Here is a 24149-nt window from a genome sequence, read left to right as displayed (position 1 = left end):
CAAGACAATATGTCTGCCATCCTGGTTACATATGTTTCAAGTGCTTGACTCAAAGGCATCTAGACTTCTTTTAGGTTCTTGGTTCTTCTTCATCTTTTTGTTTTACTATTCCCAGTATTTCCAGTTACACATCAGTGTCTACTCTCACTGTTTCACTGACAAAGTGACTGACTGACTAACATCTTGGATGAGAAATAAATGCCATGGCAAAAGGAACACCGGGCAACAATAAACATAGCTTCAATTCCATTGCTGCTATCTGCAGTTACTGACTCAGTGCAGTATGACCTCTGTGTGCTCTTTGATCTCAACCAAATGTCACGGCATTTTGAAAGAACAGTCTTTCAGTTACTATTTCAAAGTGCAGCCTTGCACAGCTAGCATGAGACAGCATCATCATTCAACCCTGAATGTTGATGATAAGACAGTAATAGCCCAGCTAACTATTAGCTAGCTGAAGTTGTCTTTCTATGGTAGATCCTATGGACATTTATAACTTTATTTGCAATTCCACCTCATGCTGCTAACTCTAGCAAAGGTGTTAAAATAAGGATCACAAATGCCATTGTTCTGTCCCACATATCTGATGACACACTTTAAAACATGCACTGCGTCATCACGCTCACCGATGAAGATGAACCAATGGTTTCAGTCAAAGAAAGTGATCATTTGAGGACACTGAGGTGAGAGGCAGGTGACAGTGTGACAGCTCCATTTCTAAAACATGAGACTCAGTCAGACTGCACTGAATATTCAACAACAGAGCAGATCCTGGCTGCGTGATTCTCTGCCACTATTCTTTTATTTGTTATTGCCGTGTTCCTTCTTCCAGAATGGGGATCATTCCTTCAGCACTTATCAACGCACGCACCATCTGCATCTGCTGTTGCAATGTCATTAACTTGTGTTACATCATATCACCCCGGAGATTCAACTCCCTGTAGTTTTCATGCAACAATCAGAAGTCTAAGCTTTGGCAAACATTTTATTCTGATATGGGTGTTTGTTTTTGCTGGAGTTATGAAGCTTGTTATGGAACCACAAAAGCAGCACTTCACTTTAGACTACGTGCAATTCAACCTGGATATTAAGTATATGTTTCCTGGAAAGAGACGCACCCTTAACAACTATATGCTCAGTAAATTGTATGCTCAGTAAACACCAGCAATTACAAGAAAACTAACACACAAAATACCTTTGGCTGTTTTAAGGTATGTGGTGTTACTGTAAACCCCCATGACAAGAGGTAATGTATTTGCATTTGCAAATATGATGAATTTTTAATGGTCTCTTTGGGGAAATGAGGTCAGTCCTGGAATCAATTAAGTGGAAATATGAGCATGAGAAACATGTAAAATGCAACTCGCTGTGTTTTTCTGTAGCCTCTTTCTCTGTCTCCGATCACATACTTACCCACTCTGTTTTAAGTTTATAGGGTGTCGATGGACTGCTGGGGGTTTCTCTCTTTTATATTATAAAACGCACAATAAAGCATCATGAGGCAACTGTTGTTTAAATAAAAGTGAACTGAAATGCACTGAATTCTGCGGGTAAATGAGCTTCCTCCAAAGGGTGACTGGCCTCTCCCTATGAGGAGTTCAGCCATTTGGGAGGGGCTCAGAGTAGAGCCGCTGCTTGATCTGCCTCCTCACCTCAACTGGCTCAGTTGAGGTGAGGAGGCAGATCAAGGACACACTGGAGAGATAATATCTCTTGGCTGGCCTGGGAACGCCTTGGTGTTCCCCCAGACAAGCTGGAGGAAGTGGCCGGGAAGAGGGAGGATGCTGCCCCTGCGACCTGGCCCCGGATAAGCGGAAGAAGATGGATGGATGAATGAGTTAAACTGATCTGAATTGAAAACCAGTCTAAGTAAGCCATTTAATGATGACTTTCTATTAATAATTCTTTAGCTTGTGTACAGGTTCACTGTCTCATACTGAACTTTATCTTAAATATGTGCCCTATGACAGAACTACCCAACAGAAACATCACTACAATGACCTGCAGAATCATATCCTGCAGTTCACACTGGCATACAAACACTGATATCACTCATTTAGATGGCAGTTGTGATTAAGTTGTACTGTCAACTAGAAGCCTCTTGCACTAAGTATAATGCTCTCTCACTGTCAACAGTGTAATCTAATAATGCAGCTCTTGGAAGGAACAAGCTTATTTAATAAATTAATTGTCGGGTCACTGAGAATTAGACAAGAAGCGTTTGAACAAAGTAGGAAAAAATACTGCAAGCAATCTGATTTTAAAAAATGAAGGTTATCAGCACATCAGTGCTGTATGGTTGGCCAAGAGAAGGAATGGCCAAGTCTGAGGTTTAACTTCCTATAGCTGTCCTAGAAATACCACCTTACTGATGATTTAACTACTGTGTAAACCAAACACTGAATAAACTGAACCAACATTCTTGGATTAAGTGGGATTATCGATTCAGATTATTCAGTGTTTTCAACAGTTATTCCTTTTGTGCATTTATATTTACTGTAATTCCATTATTCTTCTCCCTGTGCATGTTCATATAGAGTAGACAACAAGTAAGTTGAACCACATGCTACATGCTAACAGCCAAAAAAGGTTTTGTTCTTAATGGAAGCCAGCAGTGCTGTACCTCAAGGACTTTCCCTGTAATGTACTTCTTACAGCTCTCACACTGGATGCCAAACATGGCGTGGTAGTCCATTTCACAGTAGGGGATCCCGTCCCTGTAAAAATGACACAAGACAAACAAGCAGGTTAGAGACAGGCGCAAGCATCTAGATTAAATCTAAATAACAGCATTAATGAAGTATTATGATAATGAAAGTATATTCAGCCAGACGTACTTGCTGATGTACTCGGCATTGAGCACCTTGTTGCAGACTTTACACTTGAAGCAGCCCAGGTGCCAGTGCTTGTCCAGTGCCACGAGTGACTGTTCATTCTTAAATTCCTTTCCACAGCCACAGCAGTCTGTACAGAGAACAAAATAACAAAGACTAGGTCAAATTCAAACACTAGAGTTTGCTTTCTTTTAGTGGAAAAGTTCTTTGATTTAACTGAGTTGAAGGGCAAAAGAAACTTTGGACATTTTGTTTTCTATGAGGAAAACACAATTTAGGAAAGTGCCAATTTAAGTGAAGGAACAAACAATCCGAAGTTTACTTATGGCATGAGTTATGCTTTCAAACAGGCAAACAGAGGAGAAAAGCACTGACTGTGGACAGCCTGTATGGGTGCAGGGCTGTTGGCGGGAAGAGGCTGGGTACACTTTTGGCAGATACACTCTTTCCCATTAAATGTCACTCGGTCACCGGCTGGAAATGGCTGTCTACAAACAAAGAGAAAAACAGTAGATGATCAGAGGGGTTTGACAGATACATTACAGTTTGTTCTACTCTGAAATGAAATTTGGTCCATCAGGGTGCATAAAAGGCTCCTCAGAAGGCCCTACAGACCAATCAGTAATATCCTCCAACCCCTGAAAGTATTTTTATGCTGATGACTTTCACCTGTAAGGAGGATCTGTCATCATATCTTTCACAAGAAATGCCAGAGAGCGCTCTAGAAAGTTAGAAATGCTGAGGTCATAAGCCCAAGCTCTAAGCCTACTACTCAAAATATGTAACTAATTATTGTTACATGTTCTGATATAACTTAATGTATTTATTTACTCTTCTCTGCTATTATGACTAAATGCAATCCCCTGAAGACTGATGTAAAACTGGTTTAATAGCCGTTAAAAGGAAAACCTAAATCTTTCAAAAGAATTGTTTATATATTAAGCTTGTCAGCTGTTGTTGGATATTTTTATTGGTTATTTACATCAGGTTCAGTCGTTAACGCATATATTTAGAGACTTAAGTCTCTAAAAACCTGCTGTATTTTCTTTGCCACTATTTACTTAAACAGGTTCTGCCTGACACAGTGGAGATCCTCAAATCCCAGTCATCATGCAGTAATCCAAGGGAATTTAAGAACAAATGAGAAACAAAATAATTGCGATCTCTCAGGCTGGAAAAGGTTATAAAGCCATTTCTAAAGCTGTGGGACTCCATTATCTACAAATGGCGAAAACATGGAACAATGGTGAACGTTCCCAGGAGTGCAGTGACGACTCATCCAAAAGGACGCGACCCCAGAACAGCATCCAAAGAACTGCAGGCCTCACTTTCCTCAGTTAAGGTCAGTGTTCATGACTCCACCATAGGAAAGAGACTGGGCAAAAATGGCTCCAAGACGAAAACCACTGCTGAGCAAAAGGAACCTAAAAGCTCGTCGCAGTTTTGCCAGAAAGCATCTCGATGATCCCCAAGACTTATGGGAAAATACTCAAATGACGAGACAAAAGTTAAACTTTTTGGAAAGTGTGTGTCCCATTACATCTGGTGTAAAAGTAACAGCATTTCAGGAAAGGAACATCATTCCAACAGTAAAATATGGTGCTAGTAGTGTGATGGTCTGGCAGCTGTTTTGCTGCCTCAGGACCTGAAAGACTTTTTGTGATAAATGGAACCATGAATTCATGAATTTTAGACCTCTCTGAATTTAATCACACTTGTTATTAATCTCTGTCTCTCTTCCACAGCATGTCTTTTGTTCTGTCTTCTTTCTCTCACCCCAACCGGTCGCAGCATATTGGCCCCGCCCCTCCCTGAGCCTGGTTCTGCCGGAGGTTTCTTCCTGTTAAAAGGGAGTTTTTCCTTCTCACTGTCGCCAAAGTGCTCGTCCATAGGGGCTGATATGACTGTTGGCTTTTTTTCTGTATGTATTATTGTGGGGACTATCTTGCAATATAAAGCACTTTGAGGTGCATGTTGTTGTGATTTGGTGCTGCATAAATAGAATTAAATTAAATTCTGCTGTCTACCTAAACATCCTGAAGGAGAATGACGGGATATCTGTTCATGACCTTAAGCTGAAGTGTACTTGGGTTCTTTTTAGGAGCACTATCCAACACCTACGGGATAAAGTGGAACAGTGACTGAGTACCAGGACTTATCACCTAAACGACAGCCTTGAATCCCACTAATGCTGATGTGTCTGAATGTGGATAAATCCCTGCAGTCATGTTTAAGCATGTGCTGGAAAGACACCAGAAGCCCAAAACCTGTAACAGTGGGCTGTCAGTGCATTGGTTTTGGATGGAGATCTTTGTTTTGACATCTCATGTTCAAATCTTTAAATTTCTACTTTTTCTTGTTTGTAATATCTAGTAGGAAATGAAAGAGGTGCAACACGGACACTGGCTTCACTTACAAGCCAAAGACAAATGCCATTATACAGCTAAAGAGTTATTGCAATGACAATGAAACAATGTTAATGTCTGCTGGCTGTTTGTGCAGTCTGCTTCACAAACAGCTGCCGTCATCGAGTCAAATGCAGAAGGAATGATGGATCCTTGGCAGAGCTGGGCTCTGACTTGCTGCCACGTGCAGCTTCCTACAGCTCTGAAATGTGATATTAGGAGCTGCTGTCACACTGACACAGCCAGCTACTGAGGGAGGAAGACATCCTGGCAGACTGTGAATGGCTGAGATTAAAGATGACTCATGCATAAATAGACAAAAAGTTATGTCTTCAAACCTGACATTGTGAGTTTTTGTAAGTCTTGCTTACAGTTTAATTCTTGGTATTAGGTTGATGGAAGCATAAAATCTGAAACCCATCAACCCATTTTCCCTCATTGCTATTGGTTTATTACTGCATTAATGTCATCATATTACCATGTTTATGTTAAAATATTACACAAATATCATTTTATCATTTTATTGGTAGCAGGTTACTGTCTAAAATACACTATTTTAGTGACACTATTTGTAAATGGTTTTGACTCATATGTAATTTTAACTGCCATTCATCCACACCAGCAATGCTTTTTTTTACTCATCATTATATGTTTGAACAGGAGAGTAGCATTTTGTGAGTTTTATTTACAAGATGCAAAGACTACCTGCTTACAATACCAGACTGCAGGACATTATTTTAACATTAGCTGCACCTCCTGTTCACACTCACCTTGGAAAAACTCCAATATAAACACTTAGCTGCCCACATTAAACTTTTAAACCGTTGCATGTGGAGAGACACAGACACATAAAGAAAATCCAGACAGCAAAATGAAAAACAGCTCGATTACTAAATAACTGCCTTTTACTGTGACATACATACGAAAAATATACTAATCACAATATGATGTCTCATTTCAAGCAGCACTTGTCCTATTAGCCTCATTTTTATATTGCTCACAAAAGGCCCGTGTGATTTACTATCACAAAGGCACCATTTGTTGTAAGGGAACTCCAAATACCACACTGGAACATTCTGATCTCAGGTTCAGCAACGGGATGACCAAAGTATGATCGGATGAACACACACACACACACACACAGAAAACCCACCCCCAGCTCAAAAGACACTTTACACTAGCTGTGGGAATGGGCAAAGTGGCTGCACTGACTGACCACACACTTAAAATTCCTGCCTGCGAGAGGCTTCCATTACCTTTCAGGGTCTGGAAAACAACACTCTCACACAGACACACTATACAGGAGACGCATGCACGTAGATTGAAAAAGGTGAGTGCAACTGTTTGGTGTGCAGTGACACGTGTGTCCTATATTTATACACGTATGTCTATTATAGCTTTATGTGCTTGTAAATGACACCAAGAGAGATGTGCGAAACATACTTATGAGATGTCTCCATCTGTAAAGATCGATTTTGAGTTCTCTTTATAATGGGAGAGTGGAATTCTGAAACACAATATTTCTCCAGTAAATAAGATTTAAAAGTAGTTGACCTGTGGGTACGGTGGATTTGTAGGGCTAAACATTTATTAATTTTTTATTAGTCCTTTTTTTATCCAGGTAAAAAAAAAATCTCATTGAGATTAAAAATCTCATTTCCAAGAGAGACCTGGCATCATGGCAACAAAAGTCAAAATACATTTACCACGTAAGTATATAACATTTAAAACAAATACAATATCCCATACCAACATGTGTAAAATATACAATAACAGATCAAATTAAGAGTACATTAAAAACTATCACACTGAGTAAAAGAATTATTCTCTCGTTCCTTTAAGACAGACTTCAACTCTCCCAAGGTAACCAATTCTGATCATTTCATTTCCTTTTGCAGATTATTCCAGGAAGCAGGGGCAGCGTTTTAAAAGCCTTTTCCCCCAATTCTGTTCTGATTTTTGGGACAATCAATTGTATGATATTGTGAGAACGAAGGCTGTATTGGTTGTGGTTTTCGCCATTACCAACATAATGGGGAAAAAGGTCCTCTTACCTTAAGAGTATGTAAAAAGGTAAGTGTCTTCAAAAGGGTGGGACTGACCTAAATATGTGTGTCATATATTCATCATGTGCATGAATGTCATGGCAATTTGGAGCTTTTAATGATTTCTCTGAATGGTTCAATTTTTTTTAAAGTTTCCAGTTCTTGGCAGGCTTGAGCCTTGGGTTGTTCCTGAACACCCTAACCAATTTCCTCTCATTTCAGGAAACAGTTTTGGGTTTTCTTCTAGATTTTTGGCAAAGTGTGGACATATACAAATAACTTGTATTTGTAACCAGTTGAAATGAATTGAGCCAAAGATCAGAATTTACAGATGTTTAGAAATGACACCAAGAGACCTTCCCAAATGGGAAGTAAACTTACAGTTCTACGTCTTAGATTTTCAACGAGTTACTTGGACTTTCCTCTTGTTCTGCATATTGGTCAACCCAGCGACTGCTATCAAACCAATCCTTTATATGCTAGCAAAAAGAAACTACCGGTTGTATTCACTCATCGCCACTAAGAAATGAGCACTTGTCCCTGTCAAATTAGAAGATATTGTAGAACCTTTAATCTACTGAAAGCTAAGAAGCAATTAAATAACTTAAAACTGCAACACTGAAGAAAGAAATATGTTAAACAGTCTTGTTACTGCATACTGTATTGTGCTGAGTACATTAATAATTCGTCACATTAAAGGCTGACGGTCTTCACTCTTTATCACTTTGTATTTGTTTTGGGTTTGAAAACTAAGAAAAAACCTGTCTGTATATAAACATATGTCCATCCATCTCTTCCTTAGCAAACTCCACATCTGCGCTTGCTATTCACAACATTACAGATTCTTTAGTCATTTGGTTGAACTATTCTCATGTTTTTGCTAAAAAACAATCTTTGTTCCCCTAGACTGACTTGGCCCCTACTTGGGGAGAGGGACATACACATGCACTGAAATGCTTGGAAGGACACTCATTGCAGTTCATGCAATCTTAAGCGTCTTAAAGTTTAATCACCACAAATCCTTATACTAAACCTAGCAAAACCTAGTTCGTCACTGCCTTTGACTTAAGCGCTAACTCATTATCCACTTGTCACCTACATCCAACGCTTAAAACAACAAATCCTTAAGAAGTATTTGATTGAATGTTTTTAAAGCACCATTTTTATATAAACTGTTCTGGTCAAATGACTTTGCTTATGTTAAGTCAAGGCCTCTGATGATGCACCAGAATGTGCAGGACACCTTTTCACGTTATTGTATGCTTTCAAAAACACATCTCAGTTGCAAAGTCTCAAAAATTTGGTTGCTTTTGTCAGTTTTCTGTTAATGTCATGAAAGTCAGCAGAACTGCAAAGTTCCTTTTTTAAGTGCCGCAGGCCCGATTTATTGACACATGGCTTAGTGGTGCTTAGAAGGTCACAGTATATTAATGGCAGCGACTTTATGTGCTTAATGAATAAGCTGCTCTCAAAGCCATGTTTCTCCCACTTGCTAGTTTTAGGAAATACCAAAGTAAAAAATGAAATCTGTTATTTGCATTCTGCTCCACATGCTAATTTCTTACTTGCATGAGGTGCAAACAAAGCAGCGTGGGTGGTAGGTCTTGCCCAGCGCGGACACGACCTCCCCTTCGATGAAGTCCTGGCAGCTGAAGCAGCGAGTTCCATACAGCCGCTGGTAGTCCAGAGTACAGATGTAGTCACCCTGCCGCACAAAGAATCCTCCCTGGGCCAGCTCACAGCCACATACTGGAAAAAGAGAGAGAGGAACAAAATGCTATCGAGTTAGCAGGACGCCACACACACCGAGCCGACAGGCTAGCAGATGACTCCGGCAAGACCAGAGGTGGAGGTTTGTGCATTTATATTAACAATGCTTGGTGCATGAACTCCACTACTACTGAGAGTCACTGCTCACCTAATGCGGAGTTTTTAATGGTCAAATGCAGACCTTATTATCTCCCCAGAGAACTCACTTCGATCATACTCACTGCCGTGTATATACCCCCCGACGCTAATGCTAGGTTGGCCATGAAAGAACTTTCTGCAGCCATTAACAAACACCAGAATAAACACCCCGAGGCTGCTTTTATTGTTGCTGGCGACTTCAACCGCACCAACTTAAAGACAGTCCTCCCCAGATTCCACCAACATGTCTCCTGCCACACCAGAGGAGACAAGACTTTAGACCATGTGTATTCCAACCTGGCTGGAGCCTACAAAGCCACACCCCTCCCCCACATTGGACAATCGGACCATCTCTCCCTGTTCCTCACACCTCGGTATTCACCACTCATCCAACGTGTGAAACCTGCTGTGAGGACAATTAAAGTGTGGCCAGAGGGGACAGACGCAGTGCTCCAGGACAGATTTAAAAACACAGACTGGAATATGTTCACCCACACAGACCTGGACCAGTACGCCTCATCTGTACTGGATTACATCTCCGAAACCACAGACAGTGTCACCACCCAGAAACGGATCACCATGTACCCCAACCAGAAGCCTTGGATGAACCGGGATGTTCGTCTCCTCCTGAAGGCCCGCAACACTGCCTTTAGGTCAGGAGATGCACACGCCTACAGTACAGCCAGGGCTAATCTAAAGAAGGGCATCAAAAAAGCCAAACACCATTACAAAAAGAAGGTAGAAGAACACTTCTCCAACTCCAACCCCCGACGCATGTGGCAAGGACTCCAGACCATCACAGACTACAGGACCACCAAACCCTCCCCCGCATCCTCTGATGTCTCCTTCCTCAACGAGCTCAACAACTTTTATGCTCGTTTTGAGCGAGGGAACCCCACAACCACAACCAAAGCAGATGTGACGCCAGACCACCAACCTCTGACTCTCTCCCCCACCGATGTAGGAGCGGTGCTGAGCAGGATCAATGTCCACAAGGCTGCAGGCCCTGATGGCATCCCCGGGCGTGTTCTCAGAGCGTGTTCTGGGGAGCTTGCAGGAGTGCTCACAGACATATTCAATCTGTCCTTGGCCCACGCTGTGGTACCGGCCTGCTTCAAATCCACCTCCATCGTCCCGATACCCAAAAACTCCAACCCATCTTGCCTCAATGATTACCGCCCAGTAGCACTCACCCCCATCATCACTAAGTGCTTAGAGCGACTGGTCCTAGCACACTTCAAATCCTGTCTCCCCCCCACCCTGGACCCCCACCAATTCGCATACCGCCAGAACAGGAGCACAGAGGATGCAGTCTCCATCGCAATGCACTCTGTCCTCTCACACCTGGACAACAACAACACCTACGCCAGAATGCTGTTTATAGACTTCAGTTCAGCATTCAATACAATCCACCCCTCACAACTCATCAGGAAACTGACAGATCTGGGCATCAGTTCCCTCATCTGCAAATGGTTACTGGACTTCTTGACCAACCGCTCCCAACATGTCCGGCTGGATAACCACTGCTCATCTACCATCACAATGAACACCGGTGTACCACAAGGCTGTGTGATGAGCCCTTTCCTCTACTCCCTCTTCACCCACGACTGCAGACCTGCTGATGGTTCCAACACCATCATTAAGTTTGCAGATGACACCACGGTGATTGGCCTCATCAGTGACAACGATGAGGCCGCCTACAGGGAGGAGGTGGATCGTCTGGCTGAGTGGTGCGACAGTAACAACCTGCTGCTTAACACCGAGAAGACCAAGGAGCTCATCGTGGACTACAGGAGGAATGCTGACCCACATCCACCCATCCACATTAAGGGGACGGCTGTGGAGCGTGTGAGCAGCTTCAAGTTCCTGGGAGTCCACATCTCCGAGGATCTCACCTGGACGACCAACTGCTCCAAGCTGGTCAAGAAGGCTCACCAGCGCCTCTTCTTCTTGAGGACTCTGAGGAAGAACCACCTGTCCTCAGACATCCTGGTGAACTTCTATCGCTGCACCATCGAGAGCATCCTGACCAACTGTATAACAGTCTGGTACGGGAACTGCTCTGCCTCGGACCGGAAGGGGTTGCAGAGGGTCGTGAAAACTGCCCAGCGCATCGCCGGAGCACCACTTCCTGCCATAAAAGACATCTACAGGAAGCGGTGTCTGAAAAGGGCTGGGAAAATCATCAAAGACCCCAGTCACCCATCGCATGGACTCTTCACCCTCCTGCCCTCTGGGAGGCGCTACAGGAGCCTCCGGACTAAGACCACCAGGTACCGGAACAGCTTCTTCCCCACAGCTGTCAGACTCCTGAACTCTGCCTCCTGACATCTGACCCATGTTAAACTCATGGACTGAACATACACACACCCACAATGGACAACTGTACCCTCAAACACACAATAATAACATGGACTGAACCACCACTCACAACCACTAGCACTTTATATAGCCTCTGTAGAATTATCCACATATCTCACTTATCTTAACTGCACTACTGTATAGCTCTGTAAATAATCATTCTGTACATTCAATAATCTTTAATCCTACAACTGTTTACAACTTGCAAAGTTCCCATTCTGTATAGCTGTATATCTCAGATTCTGTAAAGTTATTCATTTCATATTCTGTATAGTTTTTCATATTTATATCCTGTTCATAGCCTGTACATAGCTTGTACTCACTACAGCCTGTACATACTTATAGTTATAGAATATTCACAACATACTTCATACCGTGTACATTATAACATACCATAATAGACCCATTTCTGTAATATACTCACATATCTATATTATTGCTAATTAGGGCTGCCACAAACGATTATTTTGATAGTCGACTAGTCACCGATTATTTTTGCGATTAGTCGACTAATCAGATCATCATCCATTGAACGTAAAAGTACAGCTTATTGCACCAGCAGCATCTGCTCTTATATAACTATCATTAGCTTACAGCTTTAAGTGTTTAAGGTCTGTGCTAACTAAAAATAAAGACAAGATGATAGTTAATTGAATTCTAATTAAATGTGCAGATTGTTTCGGTGGAGTTTAATAAACTCAGCCGATTTACTCAGGAACAAATAAAATACTGAAAAAAGCCAAACAATAACATTTTTAAGTTATCTAAGTGACTTGTATATGTTTAACCTGAGTAGGGCGGTGGGTTTGAAAACGATCTGCCGGGAGTCCGGTGCTCTCATGGCCCCCGGCTAGTTATCGAGCTAGTGGGTAACAGACGCCTCCGAAAACGTCGGAGCGCTTTTGAAAATATGTGGTGTCTTGATAAACTGAGCAGATATTTGAGGTTTACACAGCTACATTCTCGCCTGAAAATATGTTAAACGTTTATTTTGTGACCCAGAAAGAATAATAAGAGTAAGATTAAAACTAACTAGCTGCCGCCATTGTTGACAACTGCGCTGGGCCGCGCTATGAATTCTGGGACACAGTTTCTTCTTCTTCGGGGTTTAACGGCAGCTGGCATCCTTGTACATGCAGTGCTGCCATCTTCTGTTTCAGTCCGTTATTACACTCTTAAATCCTGCTACTTATTCCTGCTTTTGGGATCTTACAAAGCTTCAAATGACGCGTCGACTATTAAATCAGTCGTCGACGATTTTGATAGTCGACGTAATCGTGACTAGTCGACTAATCGTGGCAGCCCTATTGCTAATATATATTGTAATATATCTATATCACTAAAGCACTTCTGGATGGATGCAAACTGCATTTCGTTGCCCTGTACCTGTGCATGTGCAATGACAATAAAGTTGAATTCTAATTCTAATTCTAATTCTAAATAGTCAGAGGTTATAGCCAGGAGACAAGAAACATGTAGGGAAGGGTGGAATTAGGAAATAACCAAATGGATAAAAAAAGGGAAAAGAACCAGACATCAGAATTTGTTCTCCCTTTTTTCCTTAATTATCAGTTTTTAAAAGCAAGCCAAATGAATATATAGTGTATAGGTTTAATTCAACAGACATAGGACTGTATAGTAAACAAAACAAAGATATGAAAAACAAATGAATTTTATACTAGAATTTTATTGCTCACAGTGAAAGAGGCAGAAGATATTGCCTTGTTATCCCTTGGCTATTTATTTAAAAATAACTTAACCTCAGTTAGTAACAGCTCCACAAAAGGCCAAAATAAACAACCGTGGAAACTTTGGATGATAGTGAATGAATTTGCATTTTTCAGAGATCTAAAACAACATATCAGAAACCTGTTAGGCATCCACTTTATTAAATGCTACACCCTAGAAATACAAGAAATGTGGAGAAAACAAAGTAGGGGAATTAACTTTAAAAAAACCACCTCACTGGGAAAATACACATCAGTCACATGCAACACACCCACCAATCAGCTGATTCACAACCTGTGAACAACCCAGCAATGAAATTAGGGCGCATAAAAAAAACAAAAAAACAAAATCATCCAAACTGGTGGTGGATGCAACACAAAGTCTTCCTCATGCCTATGCTCAAAGACAAATCTGCATGCACCATTAGAATGGGAACTCCACAAGTTAGTTTAAGAGACGAGGGTAAAGTTTTAATCTAAATCTAGACAGCCACTTCTATACTTTTATAATTAATCTCTTTTATATTACTTTTATAAAACAAAGTCAGAAAAATCCACAGAGTTTAAAGTAAAAGAAAGACACGGTATTGTGGTACGCAGAGCCAGTTTGAGACGTCTGATTGTTTTCTTCAGTAGGGTCACGTGAGCATGGGTGTGTTATTAGCCCGTGTGCAAATAATGAACCGTGTCTGTTTGTCTGCCTTTGAACAAAACATGACAGGATCTCACCCTGATTACACACAGCAAACATAGCAACCATATGACATCACAGAGCTGCTATGCCCTGAGGGAAAGCTTTGCTTTGTTTTTCCTCTCCATTAGCAAAAACAAAACCCCTCCTGCCTTTCCCCCCAATTCTTTCTTTCTGGAAAAAACAACAGGAAAGACACATGATAGAAGTTTGTGCTGCTTTGTGTCATGCCTGGACACTGCTCAGTGAACCTTTACACACTTAAACTTGCAGGGATGTCCAAAAGTTCACTATATGGACAAAAGTGCCACACCTCTTTATCTTTGAATTAAGGTGTTTTGTAAATTCCATTGCAACAAGTGTATAACATCAAGCACCTATCCATGCAGTCTGCCTTTACAAAAGAATGTGAAAGAATGTTTGGTACTAAAGAGCTCACTGAACTCGAGCGTGCCTCTATAATAGCAAGTCAGTTTGTGAAATTTCTTCCCTCCCGGATATTCCATCATCAATTGTAAGCGGCATTGATGCAAAGTGAAAGCTTTTAAGGACCAAGTGGCAGACCACGTAAAGTTGTAGAGTGATGTTGCTGAGTACAGAGGGACATAGTGGATGAGAAATAGCTAATGCTCTGCTGACTTAATAACTTCTTCTGCTCTTAACATCAGCACAAAAACTGTGAACCAGGAGCTTCATTGCATGAGTATTCATGGCTGTGCTTTTGTCCATGTCTCTAGCGCATGCTCTTAGCACAAATTCACACACATACTTGCATGAACATTGGAAGATGTGTGTCAGCAAACTTGCATAAAAACAGTGTTGATGAGTTTTTCCAGTGGTAATTAAGATCCATTTCACTGGTAGACAGGTCAAACCAGTAAATTTAACCAAGCCTAAGTTTCTGTCATTAACTGGTTAATGACCAGCGTCCCTCATGTGCTCAAATCAGTATATGTTTTTTATTGTTATCACATAAATTTAATCAAAATAAACATATTAAACAAAAAAATGTCTGCATTCATTTTGCTTTTTAAAAACATTAACAAAAAGAAAAAAGTATCCTCTGTAAATCGCCACCTTAGTGTGGTAGAGGTGTGTCCAAGTGCTACTAGGGGCTTTTTGTGGGGTCTCTCAAGGCAACTTTGTCAAAAAAAAACAAAACAAAAGAAGACTTTTTCACATGACCCTCTACGTAAATATCAAAGGATCCAGGAACAGGGATACCAGGGTCCCACTCTGGAACCAGGCCTGGGGATGAGCTTGAAAGGAGGTTTAGCCCACTGGGTACAGCAATAATTTTCTTCACTGACATACATTAAACTAAAACTACAACCTTTTACTGTGATTCTGATTCTGAATGATACGTTGGATAACTTTTGTGGAGCATTTGCACAATTTCTCTTTTTTTCATCAAGCTCTACCAGGGCTTATGATGTGCTAATAAAACAACAATACAAGCAGGAATGTTTTCGCAGGAAGACAAACTTTTCCAGCAGCTGCAATCAATTCCCTTTCATCCGGTTCAGAAATTTGGCAACCTGTCTACAATGAGATAATGCTCAGATTTGATGGAATAAACACCACTACATGGTAACTCTGAGTGGATGGATAGGTGGAGTCATGTTTCGAGGAATAAAATATAACCACAGAAACAATAATTCAGCAAAGCCTCTTTTGAAATGCTCTGAGACAGTCAGTATAAAATTTGGAAGCCAAGTGCCCACAAAGACACTACACAAGGAGCTTTTGTCCTTTTCGTCCAACACCAAAAGGACAACAGGACTCAAGTAATTCTACGAACATTAGGATTTAGAACAGGTTTCGTGTGATTCAGTTAAATTGGGAAAGAACAGCTAAGAGACTGTTTATAAATGACTTAAGACTGCTTTTAAAAGACTTCGGACTTGAGTCTTCAGAAATGATGTGGACTTCTATGAGACATTTAAGGTTTAGGAACTCAGAATCGTTGAGACTTAATGTAAATGTCCTTTAATACACATGAGGCTTGATTCAGAATTTTTTCAAATGACATAAGTCTTGAAGTAAGACTTTAGACTGACAGACTTGAGACTGTGAGAGAAAATAAAACAAGAAAACAGCTTTGCTATTAAGCAACATAGAAAGAGACATAGTGGGCAGAAACCTATAGAGAAACAGACGTCCTCACTCAGTCCTAAATGCTGTTTCCCATCAGCTCATCTTTCAATCCCTGTGTATTTATACCTACACTGCCAGTTGGCACACAGGCTTTTCTCCTCTCTGTATCATAACTTTTTTGCTTAAGCAGCTCAACACTTGAGTCTTTATGAGCTCATCCTTCATGGATAACTCTTCCACAAAACATTAAAGGTGACAGCACACTAAATCGTTGTATGTTATTTGTTTAATGGGAAGCAGAGTAACATAGTTCATATATTGCAGATTACTCAAAGTTACTGTAAACTTGCCTCTAATGCAGATCAAAAGGTTTTTGCCTGACTACATGACATACCGTCTCATTGCAAACTGGAATGTGTATTACGAATGCAGGGGGTGGGGCATATGTTGAAAGCCAAATAAAGTTGAATAAACTCAGTAGACATGGAAATAAAAATCAGTAAACTGATTTGTCCATATTTAGAATTCTAACATCAGTGGTGTACTTGGTAAAACTGTAACTTGTTATAAAGTAATACAGAAATGCTTTCCATCTTTTTCCATGGAGTTAAAGAAAAACTGGTGTTTTAATTGATGTGACCAAAAATGTAAAAAAAACAAGAAAGTGTTAACAGCCACATGAAAGTGTCAGAATTAGCCTTGAACTCTGAACTCTGAACTCAGAAGAACAAAAATGGTGTCATTTTAGAATCATCTAATCTCCATGACAACAGAAGGTGAGTTTGTGGGTGTTTTCACTGGACTCGGACCAAAGAAGACAAGATCACGATGCATCTTATTAGACACGTTGTCCTGAGACTCAGCTGATAAGAACAGAACATGTCCGGGCGCTGAACTGCAAAAACAAAAAACTGCAACAAATACAAGAGGTTTTCAACTTTTTAGCTCGGGCTACACAGAAGTGCGTCTGTTTGCACATTAATCCTTTTAATCCTCTGACACACCACACACCATAAGCATGGAATATCTATGTCATAATTAGAAGCAATAACAACATCAAGAAAGCTACCTGCTCTCAATATGTCAGCGTGATGTAGGTTTACGGGTTACACTACAGTAGAAAGATGCTTACAATGTCTTCTGGCTGACAGATATTACTTTACAAAAACAAGACTTTCTGTCTCTGAAGGCTTATCTCATGCACAGTGAAGGCACTTGCGTAACTCCAAATGACTTGAGAGGAATTCAGTGTGTTGTGAATGTGCTTCCCTCATGCTAAATGAGGTCTGTTTAGCTTTTCCTCGAACGGAATGGATGGATGTACAACCAACTTACCCTGTTGTGGTCTATAAATAAAATATGGTGCATCTGTTTTCTCATGTACAAGTGAGGTCTAGTGAGAGAGAAAAGTAACAGATTTAAAACTCTGGAGAAGAAACCAAGTCAAAAATAATGCTGGGTATCCTAAAAATATCCTACTAAAAATATTAAAAATGTCCTAAATATATTTAATTTTGACACAACGAAATAAAAGACGGCTAGCAATGGCTAACTGACTCGCTAATCAGATTGTGGTCTTTTTTTGACTCACTTCTGATTTGAAGCTGCATTGTTGATATAGATATGAAATAACATTCTGCTTATCTCCAAAGTTGATTCTGTTCATCTGGACGTAGTGTTTTCAGTGGGAGAAACGTTTCGTCACCCATCCTATGGACTTCTTCAGTCTCAGCTGACTGCAGGTTTCCCCAATCTTATAAACAGTACATTTTGTATGTGTGTGAATGGGTGAATGACTGAATGTAGTGTAAAGCGCTTTGGGGTCCTTAGGGACTAAGTAAAGCGCTATACAAATACATGCCATTTACCATTTTACATTTGCATAATGACTGAAACCAGCCCACTGAATGAACAAAGCGACTGTTTAAATCTTTACAGATTTTACAGTTTTGTAAGGCAACTTTAACCTTAACCTTTGTTGGCTCATCGTTTAGTTGTTCAGCCCAACTCCCCACTGTTTTGGTTCACCGGCTAGCAACAGCCGCCTCCTAATTAAGTACAAAAAGCTAAGCTGCATGCCACAAAGTAAAAGATAAAAGAAAGAGTTAACAACTACCATAAAATCTTAGCTGTATATAGTGCAGCTAAGAAGGCAGATATTTTTCTCAAAGGAAAAACAAACAAAGCTAACATTTATGTGTCAAGAGCACCTGGCTGCAGCCACTATGGAGCTCCACAGTGGCAATAACAGGTGTGGACCTCCACACACAGTATGGTTAGGGTTCCATGTTGGTTTTTTTGGGCTTTTTACAGCTTTATTTGAAACGGTAAATTGAAAAATGACAGGAAAGCTGAGGGAGTGAGAGCAGGGAACACAGACGGCCATAGGTTGGATTCGAACCCAAGATAGCTGCTCTCAGCCATGCAGCATATGGCTGACTCTGTCCTAGCCTTTACGATAGACTTGCGCGATTTCCACTGTATCTATTCAGGTCACATGTTTCTGCCTACTATGGAGCTCCAGATTGGCTGCAACCCTTCTCTTATGTGTTCTGGATATACTCATGAACTCTTCAGCAATTGGTAAACTAACATTGAAAACACTAAGCTTACAAGACCTGTAATCTTTTGATAATTTGTGGTTTGTGTTATTTCAATGAAGCTCGAAATAGTATCAGAAAAGATAGCTTTCAGTCAAGATTGCATCCACTTATTGCATTCACCCACAATATTTTTTACAGTTTGAATTAAGACCAGTTTCAAGAAAATCCGTTTTCAAATGTTCACAAGTAATGTACCCAAGTACTGTTTTGGGATTTTGTGTGTGTGTTTTTCCAAAAAAAATTAAGATGTTCTATCTTTATACATCCTTCATCCTCAGAGGCCCTATATACTGACATGCTGTGTCGTTACAAGAAGGTGACCTTGACTCTTTGTGTGTGATCAGGGTTAAATATACATGTGGCATGTGCTCGCTGCTATAAATGTAAGACCCTGACTGCAGCTTGTGTTTTACAATGAATCACCACTCAATTCAACTTTATTTATATATAGCGCCAAATCACAACAACTGTTGCCTCAAGGCGCTTCATGCACACGTGTGGGGTGGGATCGTTGGGGTGTGGGTAGGACATTGTCAATACCAATCCATTTCACAACCTTAACTATAGCATCTTCAGTCTGCTTACACTGATTTTTTTGCAGGCTAATTGAATTGTACTTGGGAAAGAAAATCCAAGGTTGATTATTCTAATACGTTAAATGCTTGCTGTACAGACGAGGGAGGTCTATTTTCTACTTGAAGGTGAACACTTCCACACCGTCCGTCCACCCTCCCAATAGCACCCCTAATACACATGTGCTTGAGGTCAGCTCCCCCAGCCATTGGGCCGGTCATTGAACTGATGCCCACACACGCACACACTTCCCCTAAATAATTTCCCCCAGGGATCAATAAAGTATTCTGATTCTGATTCTGATTCTGATTTAGTTGGCTTCCAAGAAGGAGACAATTCAATAGCCAACACCCAACTGAGAACATCACAACCATCTGCTATTATAACATCAATGACTGGACTGCGAGGACCTTAACATGTGGCCAGCACCGTCTATTTACTTCCAGGAAGAAGCACAGACTGGTTGGGTAATTGTACAAAAAAAACAATGCAGTCCATAAATATGTCAAAACACTCTGCGTAAAGGCTGTAATTGCATACAACACAGAGTGGAAACCCCATTGTAACCTGCTTCTTAATGACTTTGGACTCGGTTTATTTATTCAAATAATGATATTGGTAAGCAAGTAGTTTATTTTTGTAGTAATAGCCGGAGCTAGCTATATGATAACCCGACGGGCGCTGCTGAGATAGATTTTCGTCGCCCGACCGGAGATATCGCTAGCTCCGGGACGTCGGGGTAGCGATTTTGCGATCCCTGCTGTTGGTTTATTCTGTAAATCTAATCTTTCACTAAGTTCTATGTTGTATACGACTAATACTATTTAAATTGTGTGTGTTAGACAACACAATGCACACTTGAGGGCATTCTCATTCCCAGTGCATAACATACCAACAATTTGTCACATCCCGAGGTGTCTTATAGTTCCTATGACACGCTCCAGATTGTGGATGGAATCCAACAGAATGACACTTGTGGTGGTAACACACGCTCCAGCCGTGTATTTCAGCCCTAACCCTAACCTTAACCATAACCGTAACCGTATCTCATAGTGTTTTCCAAAGCGATTGATGATCAGAATGTAAAATAAATGTAGATCTCTAGGTTCATTCCAAACGGTTCTCATGTCTCTGAATAAATAACGTGCAGACATTTTGTCCGCCGAAAGCGTAACATACCAACGATTTGTCACATAGTGTCGGTATGTTACGTTTTGGGATGAGAACATGTTGGCACACATTGGGACAATTCGCAGTATATGCTGGGAAACTATATACTACACAGGAGGTAAAATAGACCCTAAAAGGAAGAACTGCAATGGGCCTTAGCTCTTGCAGATTTGATACAGAAAAAAGGGAGAAATATATTTAACATTTACTAGAACTATGAAAAAGTTTGAAAAAAATGTTCTGAAGCTACTGAATGGCATAATTTAAAGCAAAAAAAAATTTCCTGTAAAGCACATGTTCAGTTTCCCTCTGTTTCTTAGCTGCGGACTTCCTAACACTTCTCATTTATCTGTTTTAGGGTGTGTCCACATATTTTCACATTTGAGTATTCCCCGCTGTATTCAAATGCTGTTTGGATGATGTGATGGCCATTCAAGCGAGTAAAAACAGAAAGGGGATAAATGTCTGTCTGAGCTGTTCGGCCAGGTCGTATTGTCTGCAGCTGTCTGCTGTTGATGGGGTCTCACTGCTAGATTAAAGATATATGAGACACAGACAAAACAGGATATACAGAAGGCCACAGTCTTCACACTTCCTCAAGCACACACTTAGGTGTTGCTGGAAGCTACAATAAAAACACCAATTAGTGCTCATCACTAATGAAGGGGGTGGGTGGTTGGGATGTTTGTCAAATGTTTATAATAAAATAAGAAAGACAAAGTCCTTTTCTTTCTTTAAAAATATATTTAAGACGATTAAAGTTCTATGTGGGACTTTATCCCACATATGCCACATATGATTTTCAATGATTCATCTTCAACTTGGAGGGTTACGTGAATCCAGTGAAGTGTTTCAGAAAATTAGCTTATCTGGTCCAACCGCATTCAATTTATTTATATAGCAACAAATTACAGTTTCCTCAATGCGGTAAAGACTCCATAATAATACAGAAAAAAGACTACCCCAATCAGCCAGCACTTGACGATAATGGGAAGGAAAAACTTTAGTTTAATTCTTACAAATTTTAACAAGAAGAAACCTCCAGCAGATTTAGGCATTGGGAGGGGCATCTATCACCAGCTTGGGTTGAGGGGAGAGAGACAGATCCAATATGAGACACAGATTTCAATTCAGTTCTTATTTTGTTTCTAATATTTTTCTGTTTTTAGTCTAATGCAGTCCCCAGAAGTTGTTATATTTTTTCTATGTCAGTTGTTAATAATATTTTGATGTTGATATCTCAAAAAGTATATTTTTTATATGCTGTCAGTTGGTTTCTATCAGTGAGTGATGCCACATGGTTCTGGTTATCTTCTCATTCATTACCCTTTGAGGCTTTTGCAGATGTTTCCTTTTATGTAATGAAAGCTCTTGTTTGTGATTGGCATTTGGGCCTCACCTGGTTTCTATATATTGTCACTCCTCTTTGTTTCAAATTACACTGATGATGTCTTATCTTTGAAACCCGTCTAAATATAGTGAAATACATTCATTAGAAGGTACTTGTACTGTCTTAATCACTTTAGTAAGTAACTGCTGTCACTTGAAAGCACACTGTCAGTTGTATATGTTGAATATATGTTACTACTATGTATATTATGATAAACATGCAGAAATCTTGATATATTAAATAGAGCTAGCTGAGCTTTGAGGTTTCCTTGCTTCAGATCTGGCCACTGTTAACCTCTTGGCTAACACCCAGGCTAAAGGCAACTGATGATAATACTGTAATAAAATCAGGGGCCATGATTCTCTTCCATGAAGCATGCACTGAGAGAAAAACCTAAAATCTTAATGAGCATTACACTTTGTTGAATTAAGCTGCTACCACTCCTTTGGGTGTCTCCTCTTTTCTTTGATGTTAAATTTCCAACTGCGGATTGACAAGCGCCATTGCCACTAAGCCTGCTATGGTTTATTTTATTGGCATACTCAAACGTTTCAAACTCCTATCATTCCACATCTGGAAGTTTTAATAACTAACCGAACCTGACTCCCCACCTAGGGCTCACAATGCTGGGATAATCAGCACATTTAACAGGCCAGATTCGTTGGAAATCGAATTTATGTGGTCATGCTTTAGATTTATAGATGGGAGGAACCGCCAAGCACTTTTGGGTGGGGTAAAGAGAACCCTTACATAGCTCCTCTGACTGTTGTGTGTTGGTATTAGCATACTCACTGAATACTTGGCATGAATCACCTCAATTTGCTCATTTTTTTCAAACCAATCATAAAAGCTCTTCATGAAGGAACAGCTCAATCAGTAAAGCGTGACAGCTTAATAGATGCTGTCATTATTGACAAATCAGACTTTTTAAATTAATAGCCACAAAGATGACATTTTTATTAACTATTTTGTGCCATACAGGCTATAAATACAGTAGTCTGTAGCATGCACCATAATATGCAGTGTTGGTCTACACAACAATAATGGCCAAAACTATGCTACAACTAAATGCTAAATCTAAGCTACAACTTGCAATAAAAAGGAATCATCTGTTAAGTTAAACAAAAACAAGCTGACCACTGAGTGCAGTACACTTATAATCTTGTGATGGCACTGCAAACACTGCCACTTTATCACCTGATAACAGAGTTAAAGATGGAGGTAGTGGTAATGGCGGGGCGTAAATGTACAGACAGGGAGTCTGCTGGTCAGTGTAAGATTAAACTCCAGGAAGCTGCCGACACTTTAGCGACCCCAACCATTGCCTAGCAACCGGAGCGTGTGTTGACAACAACAGCAGTCTGACACAAGAATCGAGCTGGGAGTCTGGCCTGGGAGTGGTGAAAATACACACTCAAAGTCACATGTGAAAAGAAAAAACAAAAACATCCACCACCCACCCACAAGCACACACATACACACAAATGGAACATGCTCACATTTCAAGTTTCTGACACTTGCAGCTACCCTCCCAGATTATATGTACAAAGAAAAAATCCCCTCACTCCCACCCTACCCCTCAATCACACACACACACACACACACACACACACACACACACACACACACACACACACACACACACAGCTGGTTAGCTTTGACCAATCCATTAATAATGACTGTATTGCTCAACTGTAGATGTGCTATCACAGTACATAGAAAAACGATAAACCAATGCTTTTTTATTCAGTCCTCTAAATCTCAGCCACACGGCATTACTGGCATTGCTGGCATTACCCTGGCCTCCAGTAATGCTGTGAGGATTCTTGGAGTGACTATTGACCAGGATATGTGCTGCAATATGCACATTAACACACACAATATTGCAAAAACATTTTTGTAACATCCCATCTCATTGTGCAGTTCATGCATCTGCATTATGTCTTGGCTGTGGCTCTGATTTGGTGTTACATACCTTTGCAGATGAAACACTTAATGTGAAAGTGTTTATTCTGAACTCGGAGTGCCTCCCCTTTGCAGGGCTTTCCACAGTTCTGGCAGGCGACAGGTCCTCCACTGCTACCCTGCTTCTGTTTCTGCTTCTGTTGCTCCAGAGGGCTGTGGACAGCCTGCTGCTGAAACACTGGAGGGGGCACACACGGGGACACAGAAAACGATATTAGATTATACTGTAGAAGATATGTGTTTGGAGTAATACTCCTAATATATGGTAGAAAACTGCTTATAAGGTTGATAAAATCCAAAGTGATTTGTTTAATTTCTATGAGCCCTTTATTCATATCTTATACTTGTATCTCATGACTAATAAACACCTAAAAATCTTA

General features: G+C 40.5%; 1 protein-coding gene across 11 annotated transcripts in view; it reads right to left on the bottom strand.

The window, feature by feature from the left end:
- ablim2 (actin binding LIM protein family, member 2) overlaps positions 1-24149 on the bottom strand; it is a 93135-nt gene that overhangs the window by 37003 nt on the left and 31983 nt on the right. For all 11 annotated transcript variants that reach the window (XM_080299772.1, XM_026157954.2, XM_080299773.1 and 8 more), the window contains exons 2-6: positions 23780-23947; positions 8850-9033; positions 3210-3322; positions 2838-2964; positions 2624-2717 (exon numbers count right to left, since the gene is read on the bottom strand). In XM_080299772.1, coding sequence (XP_080155898.1) covers positions 2624-2717; positions 2838-2964; positions 3210-3322; positions 8850-9033; positions 23780-23947 — 686 coding nt within the window. The remainder of the gene's footprint in view (positions 1-2623; positions 2718-2837; positions 2965-3209; positions 3323-8849; positions 9034-23779; positions 23948-24149) is intronic.

The sequence above is a fragment of the Astatotilapia calliptera genome, chromosome 3 (assembly GCF_964374335.1).
Source record: "Astatotilapia calliptera chromosome 3, fAstCal68.1, whole genome shotgun sequence".
Classification (NCBI taxonomy): domain Eukaryota; kingdom Metazoa; phylum Chordata; class Actinopteri; order Cichliformes; family Cichlidae; genus Astatotilapia; species Astatotilapia calliptera.
The sequence above is the reverse complement of the archived record's forward strand: the minus strand, read 5'-3'. Positions and strand labels throughout refer to the sequence as shown.